General features: G+C 39.2%; 1 protein-coding gene across 2 annotated transcripts in view; it reads right to left on the bottom strand.

Annotated features, from left to right (window-relative positions):
- The window catches only part of cdh23 (cadherin-related 23), a 201,466-nt gene that overhangs the window by 169,163 nt on the left and 9,308 nt on the right, over positions 1-22,995 (bottom strand). For both annotated transcript variants that reach the window (XM_042222847.1, XM_042222846.1), the window contains exons 2-3: positions 18,242-18,335; positions 15,353-15,427 (exon numbers count right to left, since the gene is read on the bottom strand). In XM_042222847.1, coding sequence (XP_042078781.1) covers positions 15,353-15,427; positions 18,242-18,326 — 160 coding nt within the window. In that variant the 5' untranslated portion in view covers positions 18,327-18,335. The remainder of the gene's footprint in view (positions 1-15,352; positions 15,428-18,241; positions 18,336-22,995) is intronic.

Here is a 22,995-nt window from a genome sequence, read left to right on the forward strand (position 1 = left end):
TACTTATTTTGTAATTTTTAACTATATATTAAATATATTATATATTTTCAACAATGTGTCTCACTTTTTCTATGTGACAAAGAAATGCTGAAAAATTGCATTTCTGCAGTAGATGGTGAAAAATCAAATGAACTTTAGTGCAGCAAGAATGGCCATGTTAGTAAAGAGAAAGCTGTAAAATTTATGAAAATACAGCTAAAAGTCAATATTTTATGCATTTCTTCATGGTTTCCAAAGCTGTCCAGTAGGCCAGATTGAGTTATTGCCAAGCCAATTCATGCCCCCGGGCCTTATGTTTGACACCCCTGGATCACGTTATTATAGCATCACATTACTCCTATTTTATTGTTGGAAACTTAACATAACTTAGCGGCGGCAGCCAAGCTCGGGAATCTCTCTGGGACTTCGGCCTCACCAGACAGGTGTACCGTAACAGTTGCAAAACGACACTCTGGTCTGGATGCCACCCGAGCATGTCTGATCCCGGTCAGCTCCAGCTCAGTTAGGTTTAGCTGACTAACTGGCCAAGTCAACGCCAGCTGGACTTTGTCTGGCTGGGCAGAGGTACAACCACAGCTCTATCTTCAGCTTCTCTTTCTCTCTTGCTCTCTCTCCCTCTCCCACTGTCTCTCTCTCATGTCCATCTGCTGTGAAGCCCTCTTGCTCTCATTGCCTCCTTTGCCAGTATCTATTCCAATTTCTCCATGTGTGTATCACTTTCACATCCATGTTTTCCTTCACCCCCTTATTGCTTCAGCCTGCCTCTTCCCTTCCATTAATCCTTCATTCTCTCTTTTTCATTTTTTTCCTTCAATATTCCTCCAGCACTTTCCTCCCATGATATTTCCCCCCCAATTTTTCTTTTCATTTCTTCTTCTTTTCCCTCCACATCACATTTCCTATCTGAACTCCCACTGTTTTCTGTGTGAGACAGGTAACAGCTGGAATTACAAAGGTAGAGAGAGGAGAGGAGATGCACATAGAAAATAAAGGGGACGAGATGGTCACTGTCTGAAAAGCTTGGCTGAAAATATATTAAGCTGACCAGTACAGGACTGCAATGCAGACATGCCAGAGCCTTAAGTGTGTGTGCGTGCATGTATGTGAGTGTCTGTGTATTAGAAAGAAAAAGAGAGCATGAGTGTGTTGAAGAGGATGCCGTGTGTGTGTGTGTGTAAACGCATATGTCCAGACTGTTTGTTACGCTGCAGCTGAATTTGCCACCATCACAGTTTTTTTCCCTCCATCCCATAACACGCCGCAGTTGTTTTATGGATTATAAATGAGCTCATTATCTGTAGTGCTCATTAGCTTTAGGTCCTAATTAGCCAAAATTAATATTGTTTCCTGACAAAGACATTGGCACTGGCAAATTGGCAATTGACCTCTTTGGTCAATCTGGGGAAAGGGACACAGTGATGAGGGGGGGCATAAACCCCCCCCAAAAAACAGGACAGATCTGGACAATGACAGCTGCTCTGGTTTATCGGTTTGCGACGCCGCCCCCCTCCGCCGTGTCGTCCTCAAACTCGCGAACAACAACAAACTCATGAACAAAACAGCGTCTCCTTCAGCAAGACGCACTGTCATCACTATCACCCGAGAACTGTGACAGGTGTGGGTTAAAAGTGAGCACAAACAACCTCGTATTTTGTATGGTAAGTGTGCGAGTTTGTGCAGGCGTGAATGCAGGTACCTTACAATACACAATGACTGACAGCGGAAAAGCTCAGAATCTGTAATAAAAATAAATAAATAACTGGAGACAAATAGCAGAGAACAAAAAAAACACCAACCAACCAAAAATGGGGGCTAAAAAGAAAGGCAGAGAAGACAAGCTTGCCTAATTCCTTAAAAAAGTGATCCGCACTTCTAAGTAGGCCTCGTGTCACACATCATCTCGGCTGTGAGATAAAAGGGACGAGTTCTATTATACTGCAGTCACTCCAGCTCACCACTGCACCAACGTGAAAAACCACATAAACATTACAGGATACAGATACAAACACACTCACCTGCCCTCTTGGCCTTTTACGGAGCTTACAGCAAACACGCACATATTTAAAAGAGCTACCGCTAAAGTCATAATGTATGAACGTGTTCTGAAAAGGCTGTAGTGGTTTTGCATGTGAATGTAAGTATACTGAGAACATAATCAGACCAAAATTATTAAAATAGAATAAATCAAAGGAAGCACATTCGAGCCAGGGACTGGTCCACAAAATGAGGGACAGAGTGCAGGCACCCCACATGTCAGTTAATTCCATCTGGCACCAACACAATGGCCTTTATGAGAACAAATGTCAGCTTTCAAGACAAGGACGAGATAACCTTTCTTCATAGAATGCACACCAGCCTCTGACGACCCAACGGTGATATTACACACTGCAAGCCGCTGGATGTAGGCTGATCTAGCATGTCATCCAAACAATAATTTGAAGGTTTAGCAAATATCTTGCTCCAGAAGCAATCACATTTTTGTGATATGTAAAGCAAACAAAAACGTAGTATTGTTACTATCGCAACTTTGATGCTGCTGATGGCAAAATGAGGTGTTGCAAAAAAATGTGCACTAAACTCAAGTCCTTGCCTCAGCTGGAACTCACTTTCTTCTATCATGCTCGGGTAATTTTCAGAAAATTATCCCAACCTAGTTAAGCGATTTTTGAAAATCGTCTCTAGTGGTATTTGAGACCTTCTGAGTTTCAAAGACCATTAAGAGTTTTCCATGACATTTAATTTCTCTTCTTTATAATTAAAAAGAAGGCCTTTTTCCGTATGCATAAAAGAACCCCGAGCCTATCTGTATCAGCATTTGAGTCACGACACTAACCGCCATATGCATGTCCATCTTCAAAGGAGCAAAGAGAGACAGCAACAGATACATTCTCACAAACACACACATGGAAAGAAATGTGCACACATATGCATACCTCCTCCTCAGCTTTCCTGCACTGGAGCAGAGAGAGGTGGTCGCTGATGTGAAACATCAATTTCCAGGTTAGCTGCTCTGCGTGGCTCAGGCAGGTATCAGCCGTGACCCACCTGGGCCAGATAAGCAGCTGCGAGAAGCTGATCCGCCATCCAGCAATGCACCCCTCACTACAGGAGAATGGGGTAACATGTGCACACATACAACTAACACATACACATGCTCAAATGCATAAGTAAACAAAACAGCAAAACCTGAACAAATAAGTACGTTTGAGGAGAAAAAATGAAAAAAAAAGAAGCTAAATATAAAACTACATAAATGCATAAGTACTGATCAGGTGGAAGGCAATTCCTCTGGATACCACTGCGATTAAACTGGGTTTTCATTTCATTTGCACACACACACAAACGGATCAACAGACTGAACTTTTTACCAAAGCTGATATATTCGGGTATTGATTGATGATTTTGATGTTCCCCCATCTCACACTCTAAACTAAGTAGCTCACAAGTGTCTTGTCCAGTGACACAGATTAGTTTGTCTAGATTCTTGTGCTGTATATTCTTCAAACTCTAGAGACCCGCATACAGATGAATTTCATTCAAACCTAAATTTCATTTGGGGTCTAAATATGATTATCACGGTGTGAGAGCCCAGCTTCGATTAGTCAGCTAATCTAACAACTGCCACCGTCGCGGTGAGGCCTGTCAGCTGGGCGCTGGGCGCACTGGCAGCGCTGCTCAACCTGGTGTCGCAGCACATTCCCACAGACAATTTCAATTAACTTTTACAACCCTGAGAAAGATCTCACAAACAGCCTACAGTTATTCACACTTCCGCCGCCTTTGTATTTTTCTCAACGTTCTTACACTGTCTGGTCATAAGACAAAAAACCCCTGTATGGAGCGGGGTACACCACAGAAGCAGTATGTGTTAAAGGAGATAGGGAGATAAAGAGAGATCACTACACTCTGAAATGTCTAAGAGTCCAACTCTGAGGAATTACAGCTAAACAAACCTTAAAAAGGTTGCTGACCTGTGAAGATGATTCAGAGCATGACAATAAACACTTTTATATCACCTCCACAAAGACCTGTTTCAAGGTGAGCCTCAAATGACCAGGAATACCTACAAAATTATAAACAGTCAACAGTAATCAGGCAGTGAAATTAAATGAAAAATTACAGTTGAGCTTGCCGAGTCGTTCCCGTTATTCAAGTCAAAAGTGACATATCAGAGCCAATCAAACGTGCCCTTTCTTGATATGATGGTTTAGCATGTAGAACAGGTTGTTCACCAATTAGGAGGTTGGTAGATTGATTCCCCAGCTATTGCAGGAACTTGGGTATATAAAAACGTGCTGGTCTGATTGGGTGAATGAGGCGTGTGAGTTTGGGAGCTCACAGTAGAAAAGCACTATATGAGAACCAGTCTATTTAACATTTACACTGCAGCATAGATTCAGTTTAATACCACCCATAGAAAAAGTCTACACTGTTGGAAATATAGTTTTAAAGGTATAACGTTTGCTTTAGAAAATTTTCATGCAGAACGCATGACACTGCTGCTAAACAGCAGTATATACACACAAGAAAAAGAAGTCACTGAAAAGAAAAAATGACAGATGTTTAAAAAATCTTAAAATAAAACTTGCAATGATTTTGTTAGGTTTTTCTTTTTAGGTTGATGTTGTTGCGACACATTTCACATTAGAACATGACAGATGTGCCCAGGATTAAGTTGGCTAACTAAGGCCAAAACTGCTTTAGTTAGTTCATAATAATTTCGCTTCATGCAGCACTTTTCAGAAATAGATGTTGGAAATATTTGGGGGGAAATTTTTGTGGTTGGCTGAAGTAATAAACTGTTACCTTTAAGAATGACATGTTTTTTAAAAAACACAATCGTAACATGTTATTATGGATTAACAATTCCACAATATATAGCTCTTATATTTACAGATAACGCTGAAAGCTATTGTTCCAAACCTGGTCTCGACTACAGTTTGACAATGAAATATATCAAATTACTGTACATCAACTGTTATTTGAGTGGTGAAAATGTTACTTTTCTCCTGGACAAAAATTAAATATTGAGTGGCTTGGAGGGCACATTCCTGGAAAACATGCCAAAAGGCTGCATTGGAAATGCATACTGTGGGTAACATTTCACTCCACCACACCACCAGTATCATTTATCATTCCAAACTGAGTAAGAGACAGCATACCGTGCGGGCAGGAAAGCAATGACGAAGTCAGATACTTAGAAAGAAAAAAGACGAGTGAAAATTAAGCGTGTTCACGATGCTTAGCATTCGAGAAAAAGCAGAAGCAATGTTGCAATGACGACCTGTGTGTTAAGCGTTTGCACGGGCCATAATAGCACTAACATATCACGTGCTGGGTAAGCGTAGACAATATAGCACAGCACAGCGTCATGATGGATGGTGTGTTTGCAGACACCGCTGAACTGTGGACCCCATTATTTCCTGGGGGAGGAAAGGGGGAGCAAAGCACCACCGGGGAGAGATAAGGGATGATTGACTAAACCAAAACAGAGGTCCCTCTTGGATGGCAGTCTGCTGGCATTATTGGTAAGCCATTGTGGGAGTCAATGCACCACCTCAATGACAGCAGCGAGCTGTCACAAAATGTAAAAAGATCAAGTGTATCCCCTTCCTAAACTGAGGTAGGCGAAGACTCTTCATGTGGAGAGGAAAAACTTCCAGTCATTAAGAATATCTCCCGGACATGTTAGGACTCATCTCCTGCCGAGATCGGGTGGTTCAAACCTCAGCAGGAAGGAATACTTCACATCTGCAGCTGGTAGATAGGATTTATAAAACCAAGACGCGCATGCACAGCCAGAGACACAGTCACTGTCGTGCACAAAGCACATCCACCAACTCAAACTCACAGTGACAGATGCAAAAACAGTTGCCAGAGATTCAAAAAGAACACATACACAGCTTTCTGATTTGGCTAAATGAGGACTAAACGTGGGAGTAAAAACAGACCAATGGGCTGCCCCGCTAGGAGTAACAATAACAAACATCTAGAGCATGCATGCTGCCGAGAGACGGTCCCAGATACCAGCTGATATGCTAAAAACAACTAAATAAACACTCGGAGGAACTTCTCCTGTCATTTTCTCCTGAAGGTACCCTAATTACCCTTTCTGTTTTTTTAAAAAAAATCACTACTCATATTTATTTACTTCTTCTTTTATGTCTTCTGTTCTGTTCCAACATACTTTGTCCACAGAAAACATAAAAGACAGGCAAAAGATTCCTGGGCATGTTCCAGTCCTGTTAAAGCCCTCCAGTGTGTTGAGGTATTTAATATGTCAAAAAAATTAAGGGTTCACAATCGTTCTAAATGCTTTTGACTATGCTTCCTGATGAGCAAGTAAAAGATTCAGGGAGAGATAGACCTTTTCAAGGCTAACACTAAATACTTGAAAACATAGCAACTTTCTTGAACTCAGTGTTTTGCTTTTTTTTCTATATATTTAAATATATATTTATATATTAAATATATATTTAAATATATTTAAATGTGACAAAAAATGTGACAATTGAGTTTTTGATTGAATGTTTGGCTGATTACTTTAGAGCACGTGTGAGCTCTTTGCACCATGTTGAAAACGTGTGTTAAAACTGTGAGATCTTAAGATTTTTTTCTGCAAGAATGGGACAAAACCTCAAGTTTAATATTATTCAGCAGGTTTAAAAAATTTCACACATAACTGTTAAAAACATTACATCTTTAAAATGTTACACATATTAGATTCCTGCTTGTTCAAAAATAGATGTTGCTGTCCACCAAAACAGAGCGGTTTGGTGGACAGCAACATAGGTCAAATCAAAGTAGTGCAAAGATAATTTTAAGTATATTTATAATATACAGTATATATACAGTATATTATAACATCTATGTGGTAGGAGGAGCAGGTGTTAGTGTTAGGAAATGCTACCACAGTGTAGTTGGAGCCTTAAAATGAGAGAAAATGTATTGCTGGATGATGCAGAAGCTCAGAGCCAAAGATGGGGGAGTCTGTACCTCAGTCAGTGGTTCACACCAGTAGTGTCAGCCAGGTATGAGGTTTTTCTCTCCAAGCAGGTAATAGTCTGGCCAATTATTTGATCAGCAGCAGAAAAAAAGCAGTCCTCATCTGCAGCCAGGTGCAACAAATGGGGAATTAGATATGATTTCCAAATGCCTCTCAAGGAAGAGAAAAGCCTCAAAGGAGCATTCATGTTTCTTTAGTCATTTTCTGAACATTAAAATCAGTCATGTCTGCTTCCCGAGAGATTTTCATTGCTGCAGAAATATGGTTCAAAACACTATAGTCCTACACTGAAAATGTTATTTTCAAGGTAGCACAACTGACCTTGAAGTCTGTCTTATCTTTCCAACAAATCTTAACAAAAGAAAGTCATTTGCACACTTGACTAAACATCAATACAACTTCAATACAACAAAATCTTTAAAAGGATAACTTTAGAATTTGTACTGATGTAACATAAGTAAGACAACTGAAGTGTCAATAAAACATAGGCAAATTTACACCCTTTTTCAGGGCATTCATGCATGCCTAAATCCTGTTTCAGTGACTCTAAAAATAACTGATATTTTTGCATCTCTGTGTGTGGAGTGAAGCTGTGGAACAGACTAAGTAAAGAGATAAAGCAATGTCCGAGCATGGCACAGTTTAAACAGCGGTTTAAGGATATGGTTTTTGCAGGGTACAGGGAGGAGGGAGAGATTTGATGGGGTGTTCTTGTCCAATATTTTCATGTGTGTGCAGGTGCACGGGTATGTTGGTATGGGTATATATATCTGTAGGTTGTGTATCCTTTGAGGTGTTACTGGGGTTATTGAAAATGTGTATATGTATGTATGTGTATATATGTATGTATGGATAGATAGAAAGATATATATATATATATAAATAATTAATATAAAAAATACACGTAACATATAATGTAATTGCAAGGAGGTATTTCTGCAGTCTATTGGATAGTGGAAAGGGGGTGGGATTAAATAAGCGTATGCTTCTTCCTGCTCCTTTTTGAACATGAAAGTTATTTGTAGTTGTGGTTGTTCGTTTGCCTTTTGTTTTGCTTTGTTCATTTGTCTCTTTTGATTCTATGTTGTTGTACTTTTTCAACATGTTCAAAATAAAGATTCAATCAATCAATCAAACTATATATAATATATAATAATAATAATTATTATTATTATAATAGGAATAACACATTTTAGTATTATTTTCTGACAGTGTGCTCTAATCTTATATTTTGCCATCTTGTCTATGGAAGTGAACACAGAGTGAAAACATGTTTAAATGTCTGATGTTCCTGATGCTTTGATGCCACAGTGCACACACACAGAGGCCTCGCATGCTTCGACAGCTAGGTTTGTCATGAATAAACGAGACTTACTTTGCGTCAGCAGAAAGAAAATGAAGATGTAATGTCACGACACAAATAAATGATGCACAATAATTCAAAATACATACTTGAAACATTAGTTCTGATAACACAGGGTTATTGCTGTGTCTGCTCATTTAATCTCTATATACTGTTGAAAAACGTTAGTGCTAAAGTAGGTTAGACTGCTAAGAGATTATTGGCTATTTTACCTTTCTGATCCAATTTATTTGCTAGCATATTTTTACATGCCAGACAGGGAGCATATGTACTTTTTTCATTGGTTGTTTGCAATAAATAAAGGGAAGGACAATGTATTAAAGGGAAGAAAGAAACTTTGAAGTTTCTTTTTCTTCCATCATTGTATATATTTCCTTTTCTTAAAGAAAAGGAAAATTGAAGTTAAATCCAGGTGAGACCAAGTCGCACGTGCGCAATTACGCACTGCTGGCACGGTCTCTGCGCACAGAAAATCTGCGTTGCGCACAAAAAATATCTAACCTGAATTGAAATTAAAATTAATACTTCAACAATCCTGTTTTGCAGTGTTAGTCAGTGAGTGACTGGCTGCTCCCATTTGGGATTAGAACGATGCCAATTTATCCCATAGTTCAGCCAATAAAGCATATACGCAGCCAATCAACGTCATTGACAGGCTATGACAGCGTCCTTATGTGCCGACACCGGTGTTTTAGCTAGCAAAGCGGCGTGGCTGATGTGGAGTGAAGCCACGTTAATGACAACGTGTACAACCATTGGAGATGTGAGCAGGACAGACGGAACAATTGATGGAAAAAGTGTGGACTTTATACCAGTTTTTAAATTGTGTTGATAGGCCACGTAAAACCAGAGTTATGATAAACAAAAATATGCAATGTTTGGTTTTCTTCCTGAATACTATCGTTGTTTATATTTACTGCGGGAAGAAACGGTAAAAACGGCGTTTTATAAGAAAAAAGGCTCGAAAGCTCTCTCCGCCTATGAGCAAAAACAAACCCCACCCCCCTCTTCCTTTCCTATTCGTCCAAAAAAGTACCATGTCGATCAATCAAAAAATGATATGGCAATGTGGCATCTAGTTGTTAAGAAACGGGGTGAATTTTTAGGACTGACGGCGGTGCTTTGAGATATGAGAGATTTGCGCAATTTAGCGCAATTTAGCGCAAATCTTGTGCAGTTAGTGTGTAGTGTAGTCAATAGTTTTATTGTGTGTGTCAGAACAATGAGGCGACTACTGAATGTTACAGGTGTTACAGGAGTGATACATCTCCTGTTGTCAGGGCTGCAGGTATACGGCTGTTGTTCTCCTTTATCTCATAGTGGACAGAAATTAGAAATAATTGGTGTGGCATCAGATTTGATGCAGAACAGCTGATTGTTCTGTAAATAGTTTGAAATGTTTATTTTAAAAAAATAGCTGCAAAAAACCTTGTTGTTTGCCAAACTGAGTTACTTTTTTGAAGAAGTAACTATATAATTAATTGCCCAACATTGGTCATTATATACTGTATTTTGCAGACAGAGAGTTACAGGACTCTCTCCCAGACCACAGACTCATAATACAAGTCAGATCTTTATAAAAAAAAGAAAAGAAAAAAAAAAGAAAGAAAGTTGAACTCCAATTTTGAAAACACAAGTTATTTTTACTTCCAATAGTGTTAACACACTACACAGGTCAATGACTAGATTTTTTTAAATTTTCATTGTAAGTGGGCTAAAGCAGTTAATTAAAAGTAGTCTAACATAAATGTAAATGCTGTAATTTGATTATTTTAATAAACCATGTAACTTGGATGGATTAGATGCCGGCGTGACCACAGTGCACGCGTCTGATGTCGCTCACAGTGGTCCAAGGGACCGCTCAGGGAGTTTGTGTGTTCGCTCAGACACATGAAAAATTAGAGGGAACATTGGTCGGAAGGCTACCTCATATGTTAATGGCCAAAAGCAAATTCAATTAGAATATTATCATACGTTGATTTGAATCAAATTATACCTTTACTGAGTTGGAATTTTTTTTCAGTGTTACATTTATCTTTTTATTGACAGCACAAGGGCACAGAGGAAGAGAACGAGAGCAGGATGGTGACAGCAAAAGAGAGAGAGAGCAAAAAGAAAGAAGTAAGAGTCAAAATCAACCCCATAGTTATAAATCCAAAGTATCTTCTGTTTTGACCACATTCACTATATTTATATCATTACACTGGGACTTTTTAGGACAACCTGACAATAATGATTTGCAAAATTGAACAAATCCAGGTTTATGATAGATTGTTTTTTTTAAATATCTGAATAATGTTCCGTTGATGACTTGGTTGAGTGCCTGTATGTGGTTAAGAAACTGGTATAATGTTGTGCATGTTTCTCCTTTGATATTGCATCTCCTCTACTACAAATAGTTAACTGGCTGTAGAAAATTCTTGTCAACATGATATTTGTCTTAGGTTTGACAATAAGGGTGCACCCTAAAACGGGTGTGTTATTGAAATCTGGGATTATTTTTCTGAATGATTCAGAGACACTATGATAGGTAATACAACTATTTAGGTTGCAGAAAGTTGACAACATGTGCCAACAGCATATTCCCTTTAACCCTTTATATTAACTTCAAGCACATAATGATTGGGGGCTGAGTTCCCCTAAATGCTCGATTCCACAATCGCCCCTGCCATGACCTGTTTAATACCAAATTTGTCTATGCCGGTTCAAACACTTGCTTTTAGATGTCAGATAAAGACAACTCTATCAAAAAGCATTGATCCAGTAAAAATAAAAACCATTCACATTAGGACACCATCAACCCACAACAACCCACGAAAATTATAAATACCGCTTTTTCAATGCATGCGGGCAAGCTGACAGAGCCGATCGACCGAATTAGAAGGCTGAGAAAGAGACAGTGTCCAGAAAACAGAGAGTTGACGAGCCACAGTTAATGCAGAGCATGCTTGACAGTGGGGAATTGGCTGGGGAGAGTACACAGACATTATCAACACATTTAGGGGAACACTTTAATAAGTTCTTCCTTGGGGCTACCTCTTGCTCTTTAATTATTATTGAATTGGGTACGCCACAGAGCTAATTAAAAGTGCAAGGTATTTACTGTGGCAGTCGAGGAATGTGAGGGTGCAGAGGAGAGCAAGAGAGAAACGGGAGAGGGAAGACGTTCTGACAGAAGGTTGTTATTTTAATTGTTTTAATAGTGTCCTGGTAATGGGAGATGCAGCTATGGCTCTACATCCTTCATGCAGACTAAAGGAGAGAGGGAGGGGGGGAAAGTGACTCGAAGAGCCATGCTTCAGGTCTCGTTTAGCTTCTTCTAAAATCAGACAGAAAACATGAGAAAGAAGAAAATACACTGTAAGATAGGAAGCTGTAGTTTGGCTAATAAAAAACCTGGCATATATATCATATATGCCAGTCATGTATGTCCGGTATGTCCATTATGTGATCTATAGGAAATAAAGACTTTTTTCTCTGTTCAGGTTGATGATGAATATGATCAACTTACAATAACTCAAAGGGTTGCTTCAGAAACACATCTCCTACATTCATGCAAACAGCACACAGAAGCTTATCTCCTGTTTTCTTGGACCTCTGAGGATTCTCACTTCCTTGGTAAAAAAAAAAAAAGAAAAGAAAAGAAAAGAAATGATTTTGAATGAATATAAAAAAACCTTATCCCACATAAATGATCATGGGTTGGCATGAGGTTAAAGCACGAGCCAAATTGTTGAACAGAACGAGGCAGCAAAGCCTTTTGCTTAATTGGCATAAACTACAAGACATACACCAACCTTCCCAGCAGAGTGTGGAAGTTTTTGCGACAAATGTTGTGTTTCCACAAGTTAATTACATAGTAGAGAGCTTAATCTGCCGAATCAGGGCAAAGTGGATTAGGAGATGAGAGCATTTAATCAAAGTGTTCTCTCTGTCTAATTACACATCCCATTTCCTGACACAACACACACTGTTATCTGCCACTGCATTTAAACATCAGCTCTTCTGTTTAGCTGCCCTCCCCTCCAAGACTGAATGATCGCACTGCCTGGATGTGACAAAATAAATAAATGAATAAAAGTCACTGAATGTGAACACATGTAGACTCGAACTAAACAGAGATGTGCGCACAAACACACAGACATGCAGAGACTGAACATAAATGCGGAGAGCATTTGGTTCCAAACAAAACATTAAAATATATGTTATAACATGTATCACTGTATAACTGCAGTGTACAGCAGACCACTAATGCAACATAATCACAAGCATCGTTCATGCCAGGGTGGGCAAAAGATTTCTCCTGGGTCCTCCTCACTCGTGTTTTAAACTGAAATTGTTCTTATTTTGGGCATGAAAAACAATGGAACCTCTGTTGGACTCAAAATAATCAGTATAAGGAGAAATCTGAAGAAGAAAGCGTAGGAAAGAAACAAGCTTTCTGGTTTCTGTTTGCTTTCAGACTGATTTCTGCTGACCAGTCATGCGTTTGTGTTTGGTGCAAAAAGAACTGTAGTTGCTGAAATATAATCTCAAAACTACTGTCTATCACCTGACCACAATTTTGCTTCCTAAAAGCAAATTTTTATTTATTCAAAATGGTCAGAGCACGTAGCAGGAAGATTTGGCTGACCGACTATATTGGAAGCGCCCACAAGTTAGCCGTTGTCCCCGGAGTCATTTGACCAGCCAGTATGTTGACAGTATACAGTATATGTCACTTGTGTGAGTTCACACCAAGTCACAGCCTAATCCCACTGTGTTACATATGCATCTTCAGCACACATCTGCGCAGCATCCTTCAAACAACTTGTGCCAGTTCCCAAATCAAATCCCTTGCTGCTGAGAGGAGGAGAGAAGTGAGTGAAATATCCATGTTTGGATGTGTTCCCTCATCTGCCTGATAAATATTGTATTGAATGTGTTTTTGCATGGTGTACGAAGGCATGAGGATACTGACTTAGAGGCCATGTGCTGAAGTTACCGATCTGCTGAAAAGACAAGGCCAAATAAAAGGTGTTTTAAGTGTCTCCATGAGTATCTATGTACAGGAATTTTCCCAGGCTGTTTTTCTTGTACCTGTTATACTAATTCTTGGTGTCATCTCAGACAGCCCGCTCACACGAACCACTGTTACACCACCACAATGACTTAATCCAGCAACCTCCATGGTAACCGAATGTAACCAATCACTGTGGCTGTGGAAACCTGATCATTGCGCTCAAGTTGAGCAGTTTGGCTTCCAGTCAGCCAGACAGGTGCTCATTTACGTTCATCAAATTTGTGTGAAAATAATGGTCTAATGAAGTACAGAGGAACATATTAAGTTTTGAATATGATTAAATCGCCTCCACTGTGCCCTGAAAGGCCAATTTAACACTTCTTTATTCTTTGCACAATCTTTGCACCGAACCTTGAGATGAGAAAATATGCGGGTTCTTTTTCATTATGGCCTTTTATTCAAATGAAAAGCAAGCGTAACGTCAATCCAGTGCAGCTGTAATTGCTTCTGTACACCTACACCTGTAGGTGTTTAGGTTGAAAAAGAATCTTAAGCTATTATTCACTAGGTCACATCCTTTCCTCACATAACACACCAACATTTGACTCATAGGCTCGTGTGGTTGTGTGAGTACATTTGTGTGTTTACGTGTTTATGAATTGGAAGGCCTCCTAGAGGAGGACATCTGCTGAGCTAATAAACGATAATCTTGACAAATTGTCACTGTCTGATCATTCAAGCCGGCTTCACAATCACATTACTGAATAAGCCATTACAGACCGGGCCAAGGACATGACTGACAGCTCTCTAAACCAATGGAGGGCGTTGCTGTACCAACGTCCAGCTGCTTGAGAGGAGGACAATAATTCATGGCCTAAGAGCAATTGGAATGTGGAATGGAGTAGTTAGGGAAATTAGTAATGCCACCCACTAACATATCCATGCCCTTCACTGGTTAGAACAGCAGCTGAGTTTATGAAGAGATGGCCTTCCGCCAGAACCGACTTTGTCCTTTTGGATAAATATGGCACACCAGGCAACTATTGAGGGCAACGGTGTTTGAGGTCATGATGATGCAGATTTACAGTAGGTCCTATTGTGGGATACAGTAGTCTGTCCTGGCTATAGTACAAAACATTTAACTGAGATGATGACACTGGAGATGACATTGACAGCTTGATGGTGCATTTTAAAAACGCAAGACAATGCCCGTGACATGCAACCACTTGCAGAAAACAGCTCTCAGGGTGTAGACATAAGTGAACAATTTAAGACTCAGACTAGGAGTGTTGACAGACTGGTAGAGTGTAAAGGTCATGTGATAAAAAACAAACTCCTAGAAAATCAATCCACTATAAAGGATTTTAATTCCAAGCCACTGACACCCTCAGAGATGATGAAAAGCCTGACATCTTCAAATTGCCCTGTCAATCACCACAACCAACAGAAATGACATGGAAAAAAAAGAGAAAATAAATACAGGGTATAATAGAGCCAAAACTAGTGGGACATGTAATGAACAAGCTTATAATCACACAAAGGTACCCAATGTGAACAAGTTCTTTCAGACATCAACATCAGGAGGAGCTGTTGTGCAAGCTTAATATTATATAGCATAAAGAATCATTCAGACAACCAGACTCAAACATATACACGCATCATGATAACGGACATCCATTTCCATCACTGTCAGCGTTTTTTATGACATTCCTCTTGACTTGCTTTTTCTTCCGCAATTTGTATTCAAGGAAGAGAGGACGGAACATATCTGTGCAGCGAGTACAGCGACGAAGCCAAAACAAAGACTAACTTACTTTAGACCTTGTAGACGCATCACACATAACAGTGTATCCCAGCTTTTTGGAGCCACAGCACATATTTTACATTAGAAAAATCACACTGCCAAACAAAAATGTCACAAAAAGTACATATTCAAAATACGAAGTATAAAAATGTACTGATGTGTGCTGAATCTACTCACCAATAGGTGTGTCTTCATAGATGAGAAGGTAGGTCGAGAAGAAGTAGTTCAGGAAACGTGGTGGCTGGTTGGAGCCTTTGGGGAGAACAGAACAATTCAAGATACATTTCACATTTTTTTTTAGAAAACTTGTCCTAAAAACAACAAAAATAATATTTTAGAAATCTATTAAAAACTTGAACTTTTAATCCCAGGTTAACTTCTTCTCTCAGAAGTCAGAAGTTTACCACTAAAAGCTCTTTTAATGTTCACGAATTTAAGTAATAACTGCAATTTGGCATTTTTATCAAAAAATAATAATGTGCTTTGATGAATTTGAGAATTCATGAATAGCAAGTGTTGCTCATGGTCTCTGATTGGTCTTCCTGTAATATTTTTGCACATAGCTGCTTTTGTTAAACTAAAAAATAAAAAAGGGGCAACAGCATGTTTTGATTTCTCTCCCTCTCAAATATTTATACAGCAAACATCATAATATGAATGTCTATAAATCAAACTGCACTACAGCTGTGTGTTCAGTTCATGATGTTAGTCTTGCAGGCAGCATTAAACTTTGATTTGACTGCAAAATCAAACTTTGGACATTTTCTATTTTCCCACCATTTATCTTGGATTTCGTAATCAAAGCTTTCTTTAATAACCTCAAGGAAGCTTTTGTGCAAGTTGGGTGTTTGGGTTTTTCCTGCTGTTCTGTCCGTGTTCGCTTCCCAAATCTCTCCCTCAATTTTCTCAACTGCTTATCCTTCTCAGTGCCACTGGGTACCTGGAGCCTATCCTAGCTGTTAATGGATGTGGGCCGGGATACATCCTGGAGAGATCGCCAGTCTATCACAGGGCTAGTCTTTCCTCATCCTTGATTTTGTTATCGTCACTCATCCAATTTTCTTCTCGCCTGCCTTTTATGATCCAATCAGCTTCTCTTCCCTGGTCTTTGATGGTGAATCGTTCATATTGTGTCCTACATGTCTACCACCTGTCCCACAATCGCTACCAGAGTCTAGACTCCTGGTGTCCTATCCTAAATGCCAAAATAACAATTTTTTATTATTATTTTAATATTATAAAAACTTTACATGAATATTTTTTTAATTTTAATGGTGCACATCTAGTGCAACGTGTAGGTACTGTGGTATAAAATGCGTCAATAGCTGCACTTTTTAAAAATGAGCTACTTTTTAATTCCTTTAAGATAAAGGAATTAAAAAGTAGTGGAGCAGTGGAGCTTTATCTTTGATAAAGCTGCAGTGGAGCTTTATCTTTGATGTCTTCTCTTTGTATTAATTTTTAATGACAACTGCTTAAATTTAACAAACAGAAAAACCATCTGCAAAGACAAAAGTAGGAAGATCTACGTATGGGAGGGATTGTCCATTACAACACAATAGGTTAAAAGGGCCTGTTAAAGGGTTAATAGCGTCCCGTGTTTAGCGAGTGTTCTGTAATGTCAGAAGGCAGAGCAATACAAGCTGTTTTTTAGGGGGAAAGATCAGCGAACAAAGCTGATGGTCTTTGATCAGCTGAACAAGCCGGCAGACCACAGAGACAGTGAAGCAAAAGAAAAGGGAGGCCAACTTGTTTGAAGTGAGAGTGCTTGATAGAGTGAATAGGTGCTTTGAAAGTACGAGCTTTTTGTTCAGTCATGTGCCCGTCTGTGCAGAAGAAGATGCTCATCTCTGGCTTGCCTCTAGCTCTCAAGTGCCAAGAACATGGAGCGTACTTGACAGGGTTTGAAGATAGTTAGGGTGAGGGTTAATAAGCTCCTGTCCGTACCTGTGGTTTACACCAGGCTTGGTTAAAGTAATGCGGATTGATTACAGCTATAAAATAATCACAATGATGATCATAAATCCAATTTGCTGGATCAGGGAGGTAATGCTCAAGAGAAGCACAAGGTCAGTGTGCTAATGGGGTAGTTAGAAGAGGCAAGAGAAAGAGAGGGATTTAAAAGGTGAGGAGAAGAAAGAGAGAGGGAGCAACACGGAAAGAAAATGTGCGAGGTGAGAGACTGGAGGACTCCAGAGAAAGAAGATCTTGATAAACTCATTGCGCTTGATGGAAAGAGGTTGTGACAATCGCTTAATAACTTTCCATGCTGCTTCAGCGCTGCGTGTGATTGGAGGTGTCTCCTGCCTGTCACTGAGAGACAGTTACCATGACGTTCCACAACAGCTGAGCTCTCCCTTGCTATATCTGCCCCCCCCAAAAAGCCTTCATACTCAGCAAGGAAGCAAACCAGACATTTTTTTCTTGGTGGTGCTTATGGCTTAACACTAATAATGCGAGACATTATGCAAGAGACAGTGGGGGAGGGTAGAGAAGGAAAGTGTGAGCGAAGGAATGATAATGAGAAAAAAATGGGAAAAAGGATTGAAAGGTGCACAGGCCAGAAAAAAAGTGTGGGAAAGCATCATTTAGCGCAGGAAACAGAGAAGGAAGCAGGACAACTACTCCTGCTATCAACCTAATTAACATAAACTAGCATCTTCCTGTTTTGCCTAGTAACTGATAAAGATACTAGAAAACCCATAGTTATTCGTGATACCTTATTTGACTAACAAAGGTAGATCTGCAGTTAAATGTTGACACCACATAAATTTTTTAAAGCCTTTTATTCTGGGAAGTTTGACTGATTTAAAACCTTTTCAGTTATTCAGTTTCAAATTCACACTGTTCTACATATTCACAAAAATAGCTGCCAACTAAAACCACAATTTGCTACTTTTTATCCACGGTCATAAATCAAACTGAAATGCATCCACTACTGCAGGGATTTATGGTAACTGTATAAAATATGCAGCATAAAGACCTTTCCCTAATAACCAACACTCGACAAAATGAAAGTCTAGTTTGTGGATTTACAGATCCTTATTCTTCGCAGCCAGGACTTACCTTCACAGAAAGAGTGGAGAAAGAGGAAGGCAAGGAGGAGCTTGGCGACTGCCATCCTGCCACCTAAACCCGCACTCCTCGACATCACCTGCACCTGATAAAAGACAAACACAGAATACAGACAGATCATTTTGTTTACCAAAACTAGGCCTGATCCTCAATATATCAATGAAAAACAACATTTCATCCTCAATTTTACAAGCATTTTCTTGGGTTAAGCCCAATTTTCAGTGTTTATTTCCAGATGAATTGAGCCAGAAGTTCTTAATGGCTTTTAATTTTTTATATGTATATATATACATACTGCTCCAATTTAAGTTACCACTTACATGTTTATAATTATTATTATTGGACTGCTTCAGGACAATGAATAGCTTGAACCCATATGGCTGTATGTAAATGGCATGTGGGTGTAATGTATTTGAATTATATGACTGGTGCTTTAGCTTTTCTTTTTTCATTATACTTGTCCCATTTCAAATGGTGTCTGCAGTATGTTTTATGGTGAACCTGGTGAAGCCCACAAGCTGAAATGTGTGTGTCAAATAATACAGCTGTCCTGTACACTACAAGTATTGCTGGAGCTCTCTGGCCATATAATACCCCAACACAAGCACAGGGTATATCACAAACAATCAACTCATTTCAAAGTGCTTTAATTCACCAGTAACGATCACCGCACGTACTGTTAGAAAGACAGTTTTTGTGAGTTTCATGTGGTTGCTGGTACAGTAGGTAGCATAACAACAGCAGCGGCTGCAGTGTCTCCAGACATGCTCGCAAAACTATGGGGCGAGTTTGACTATCGTATGGACATATGCAGTGCAGGGGACACACTGAGCACTTCTGAACATTAGTTTTGTATGTTAAACTTTATGTTAAGCCATGTATTTTGAAATGTACTTCTATGTCCATATGTCCATAATTCTTTCTACTGCCGTGCCTTGTTTCAGCAGGGCCTCACAGGTAGGCAAACTCATTTGGTGACAACTTAATTTTTGAGTGTTATCTTTCCAAATCCTCCTCCTTCCTGAAGCCCACTGTGCCATTGCTCACAGTAAAAATGGTGCAAATATAGGGCTGCTTTTCCTTCACGTATCTAATAGCAAAGAATGGCAAATGACTAAAGAGACACCAGCGTAAGAAGCATGGATATACAATTCAAATACTGCTGTGGTGCCGTTAAAGGTGTTCTGTATGCAGTGGATTCAATTCCAGCAAGGCAGCTAAAATTTACAGGTGAGTGAGAAAGAAATTTCAAGTAAAGAATAGGCTGTCATTGCTTATTGTATAAATATGTGTGTGAGTGTATTTGTATGTGTATATGTCTTTATTTTAGCTATGCATGTGTGTCCCTTTCAATAGGCACATTTGTTTTCATTTGGATTCTAGTTTCTTCGGCATTATTTTTATTTCAATTCCTGTAACAATGCAGTCTGTATGGCTGTCACTATTATTTGTTTTACCTCATCCCTTCATCCTTTCCTTCCCCCCTCTTTTATTCACATGAATTTATCTCTCTGGGACCCTGAACACCTGGCTTTCAGGGGAGTTTTGTTTTGAATCCGCCAAATACTGACATTTAGACAAGACCCCTTACTCCCACATCTGAACACACTGGGCAATTCTTCACTGCAACAAATTTCCCCATGTAGGACGGAAGTCCTTTAATGCTGTGAAAGGGGGTTTCCTATGACAACCGAACTAGATAAATGTAACCAAACAGTAACTGAAAACAAAACACATCAGTGTCATTATTTATAAAGGCTGATAAATTAAAATTTGATTGAGATGGAAGAAACACCCTTCAACCATCTTAATATGGGAGAATTTGTCCACCAGAGGGCACTCTGCAACGTCCCTGTTGGTAACACAGGTCTAGAATAGCAGGAACACAACAACTAACTGATCCAAGCAGAGAGTGTGAACAAGAAACTCATGACCCCTCACGAAAGTATTTATAAACTCTACAGTCAAGTAAATAACTACACATAAAAATTATTAGGGAAATCCGTTTATGTTTCACATGTCCGATAGAAAAAATGGCGGTTAATAGTATATCAGAATATCACATATTTGAATCAGCAAATATTGTTACTGGTCTTAATTGGTATTTGACACAATGTGTCAAACTTGTTAAATACAATACAGCTGTACTAAATATCTGTTATTTACCCTGTCCTACATATTAATGGTGGATATTTACATTGCTGTCTGAAACAGATCCCTCAGTCCATTACCTGCACACACACAAACACACACACACGCACACACACATATAAGCCAGACCCTTACTCAGCCATCCTCCAAATGCTAACGGACATTTCTGAGATGACAAATGGGTGAATATGACTGACGGATACTGGTCGAGACTGACACATTAGATCTGAAAGCGTCGGGAGCAGCCATTGAAAATTTTAAAAAAAAGTCTTACTGCATCAGCATCGCTGCTGTGACCTGGATGCAGGTGGATTCGTTATTAAACATTCTCACAAACATGCATTCCCCCAAAAGTTGCAGATGGACAATGCTGTAGCTGGAGGACGAGGGAATCTCACACATCGACCTGCCTCCTGTTTTATCTATGTGTGTAACCTGGATTGTGCCTATCACTCCAGGCTCCTATCACGGCCTGCCTGAGGCATAAGCAAAGTAACCAGCTGCTAAGTACTGCTTTGAGCAAATGACAAACTTGAAAGTTATTCATAATAACTTAACTCTAAAAATTCAGTAAAAAGTGAAAAACTGCATTATTTAAATTTGGCAACTTTTATGCACTGATCTTCTGCAGGAGCACACTGTTTCTAGTTCTCCAGTCTATGCTAAGAATGCTTCCTGTCAAAGCTGTGACAGGAGCTTTTACTTAATTTTCATTTCTGTGAAGAGACAAAAGTTGCCGCGAGCTAAATCCGATGAGTAGGCTTGGTAATGAGCAACGACTGCGTTGGTCCAGCCAAAGAAATTTACACATAAACACACTGGAACAGTGTGATGCACCACAGCTCAGGTTGTTCCCAGAATTTGTTTTTTACCTCAGACCCTTCAGGACATGCTATGACTCTATGATAACAGTCTGACCCTAGGGGACAAACTTGTGGCGCATAATCCTCAAAAACAACAAGCATACTCTTGGTTATGTTCCTGTTCCTGGAGCCTGCATGCTTTTTGCACTGTAAAGACTGTTGTTGAGTCCCCATGTCATAGCATGTAATGCCAATGATGAGCCTTGATATGCAAGTTGGAACTAATTATTAGAACCTTTTGGGTAGTGTGCTCCCCAGGGAGAGCAGATAACAGCTACGGGGCACCAGAGTTCCTGTTCCACACACTGGTTTTGGTTTAGGAAGCGTGATAAAGTTTTAATGATTAGCTGCACTCACAACAGTAACAACATTTATAATAATGCAGTGTTTCGAAACTTTTATCTATTTTTCAAAATTCCTGTTCAGAAATTAAGATGACGGTCTGCATTTTTATACCAACATATGAGCCACAAGACAGTTAGTGAACCATCAAACGAATACACTGTAACTGACATACTGCTGTCAGCATGTGCTGAGGTACACTCAGCTGCTCCTGCACCTTGCGGGGCTCTCGTCATTCATCCAGCTGTGAGAGAATTATGCAGCAGCAGATGCCAGAAGCCAGATCCGTTTTCACTTTCTCTTTCCATCGTGAATTATGGCCATTTATGATCTCACATAGTTATGACAGTATTGGCTTCATTGTTAGAAGAAGATTTGACTCTCTGTCTGATGTTCACACTCTGCCTGCCCCTCAGCGTCTACAGTATCTGCGGTGTGATTCTTTTAGATTAATGTGGTTTTGATACATTTTGCCTTTTGGCTTCCAAACCTTGAAAATTCTATAGATTATTACAGACATATTACACATGTTTACATATGATGGACAACATGTCTGTGGTCAAAGCAATAAAGATACTTTCGAATATACATGGACAATCTCCCTCATTAAACTGTAGGCATCAGAAATAGGATGATTTTACATGTTTTGTTTTTATCTGACAACACATAAGGATGAGAAATCAATCAAAAATAAGTCAAAACCAGCGTTTAGAACTTCCGCCCCATGTTTGTTAATTCTGTGATTTTTTTTCCCCTTTAAAACATATTACTATGTGTAGTCACACTATGTGTATTATGTATGTTGTTGTAACACCATGTGTGTTGAGTCTAACCTGTCCAGTCTGTAACATGGAAACATCATGAAGGAAAAGTCAAACACTAGCCGACTGCACAACTGAAGCATTGTGTTCCAACGAAAAATGCTGCATCCAAGCTTTGGACACGTAACAAAAAGAAGGAAAGCGAAAACTCAGTAAAAAATCATTTCAGCAATGCTTGTGTAGGTTTGCAGTTTGATTGACTGGTTTAATGCTTGTTTTGAAACACATTATATTATAAATTTAGCAAAAAGAAGCATAAATAAATGTATACTGTATTCAAGATGGCAGGGCAACATGGCCGCTTCCACAAATCAACTGTGTTTTTTTAATGGATTAATTTTAAGTTTCTGAGAACGTATCAGTTTTTCGAAGATCTAATCACATAATGTGATCTTATCACACAAGCCAATTAGTCTGAAATACAACGTATTCCCAACCACTCTTGTTATGTTGTAGTGCAGCTTGAAACATTAATGAAAATGAAATGGTAATTAGATTCGTTAAGTATTTAACTCAGCCTATTGTGTGAACATGTGCAGTTCAACATGCATACAGTATGTATCACTGC

The sequence above is a fragment of the Haplochromis burtoni genome, unplaced genomic scaffold (genome assembly GCF_018398535.1).
Source record: "Haplochromis burtoni strain Fernald_Lab_line unplaced genomic scaffold, NCSU_Asbu1 Contig_96, whole genome shotgun sequence".
NCBI classification, from domain to species: Eukaryota; Metazoa; Chordata; class Actinopteri; order Cichliformes; family Cichlidae; genus Haplochromis; species Haplochromis burtoni.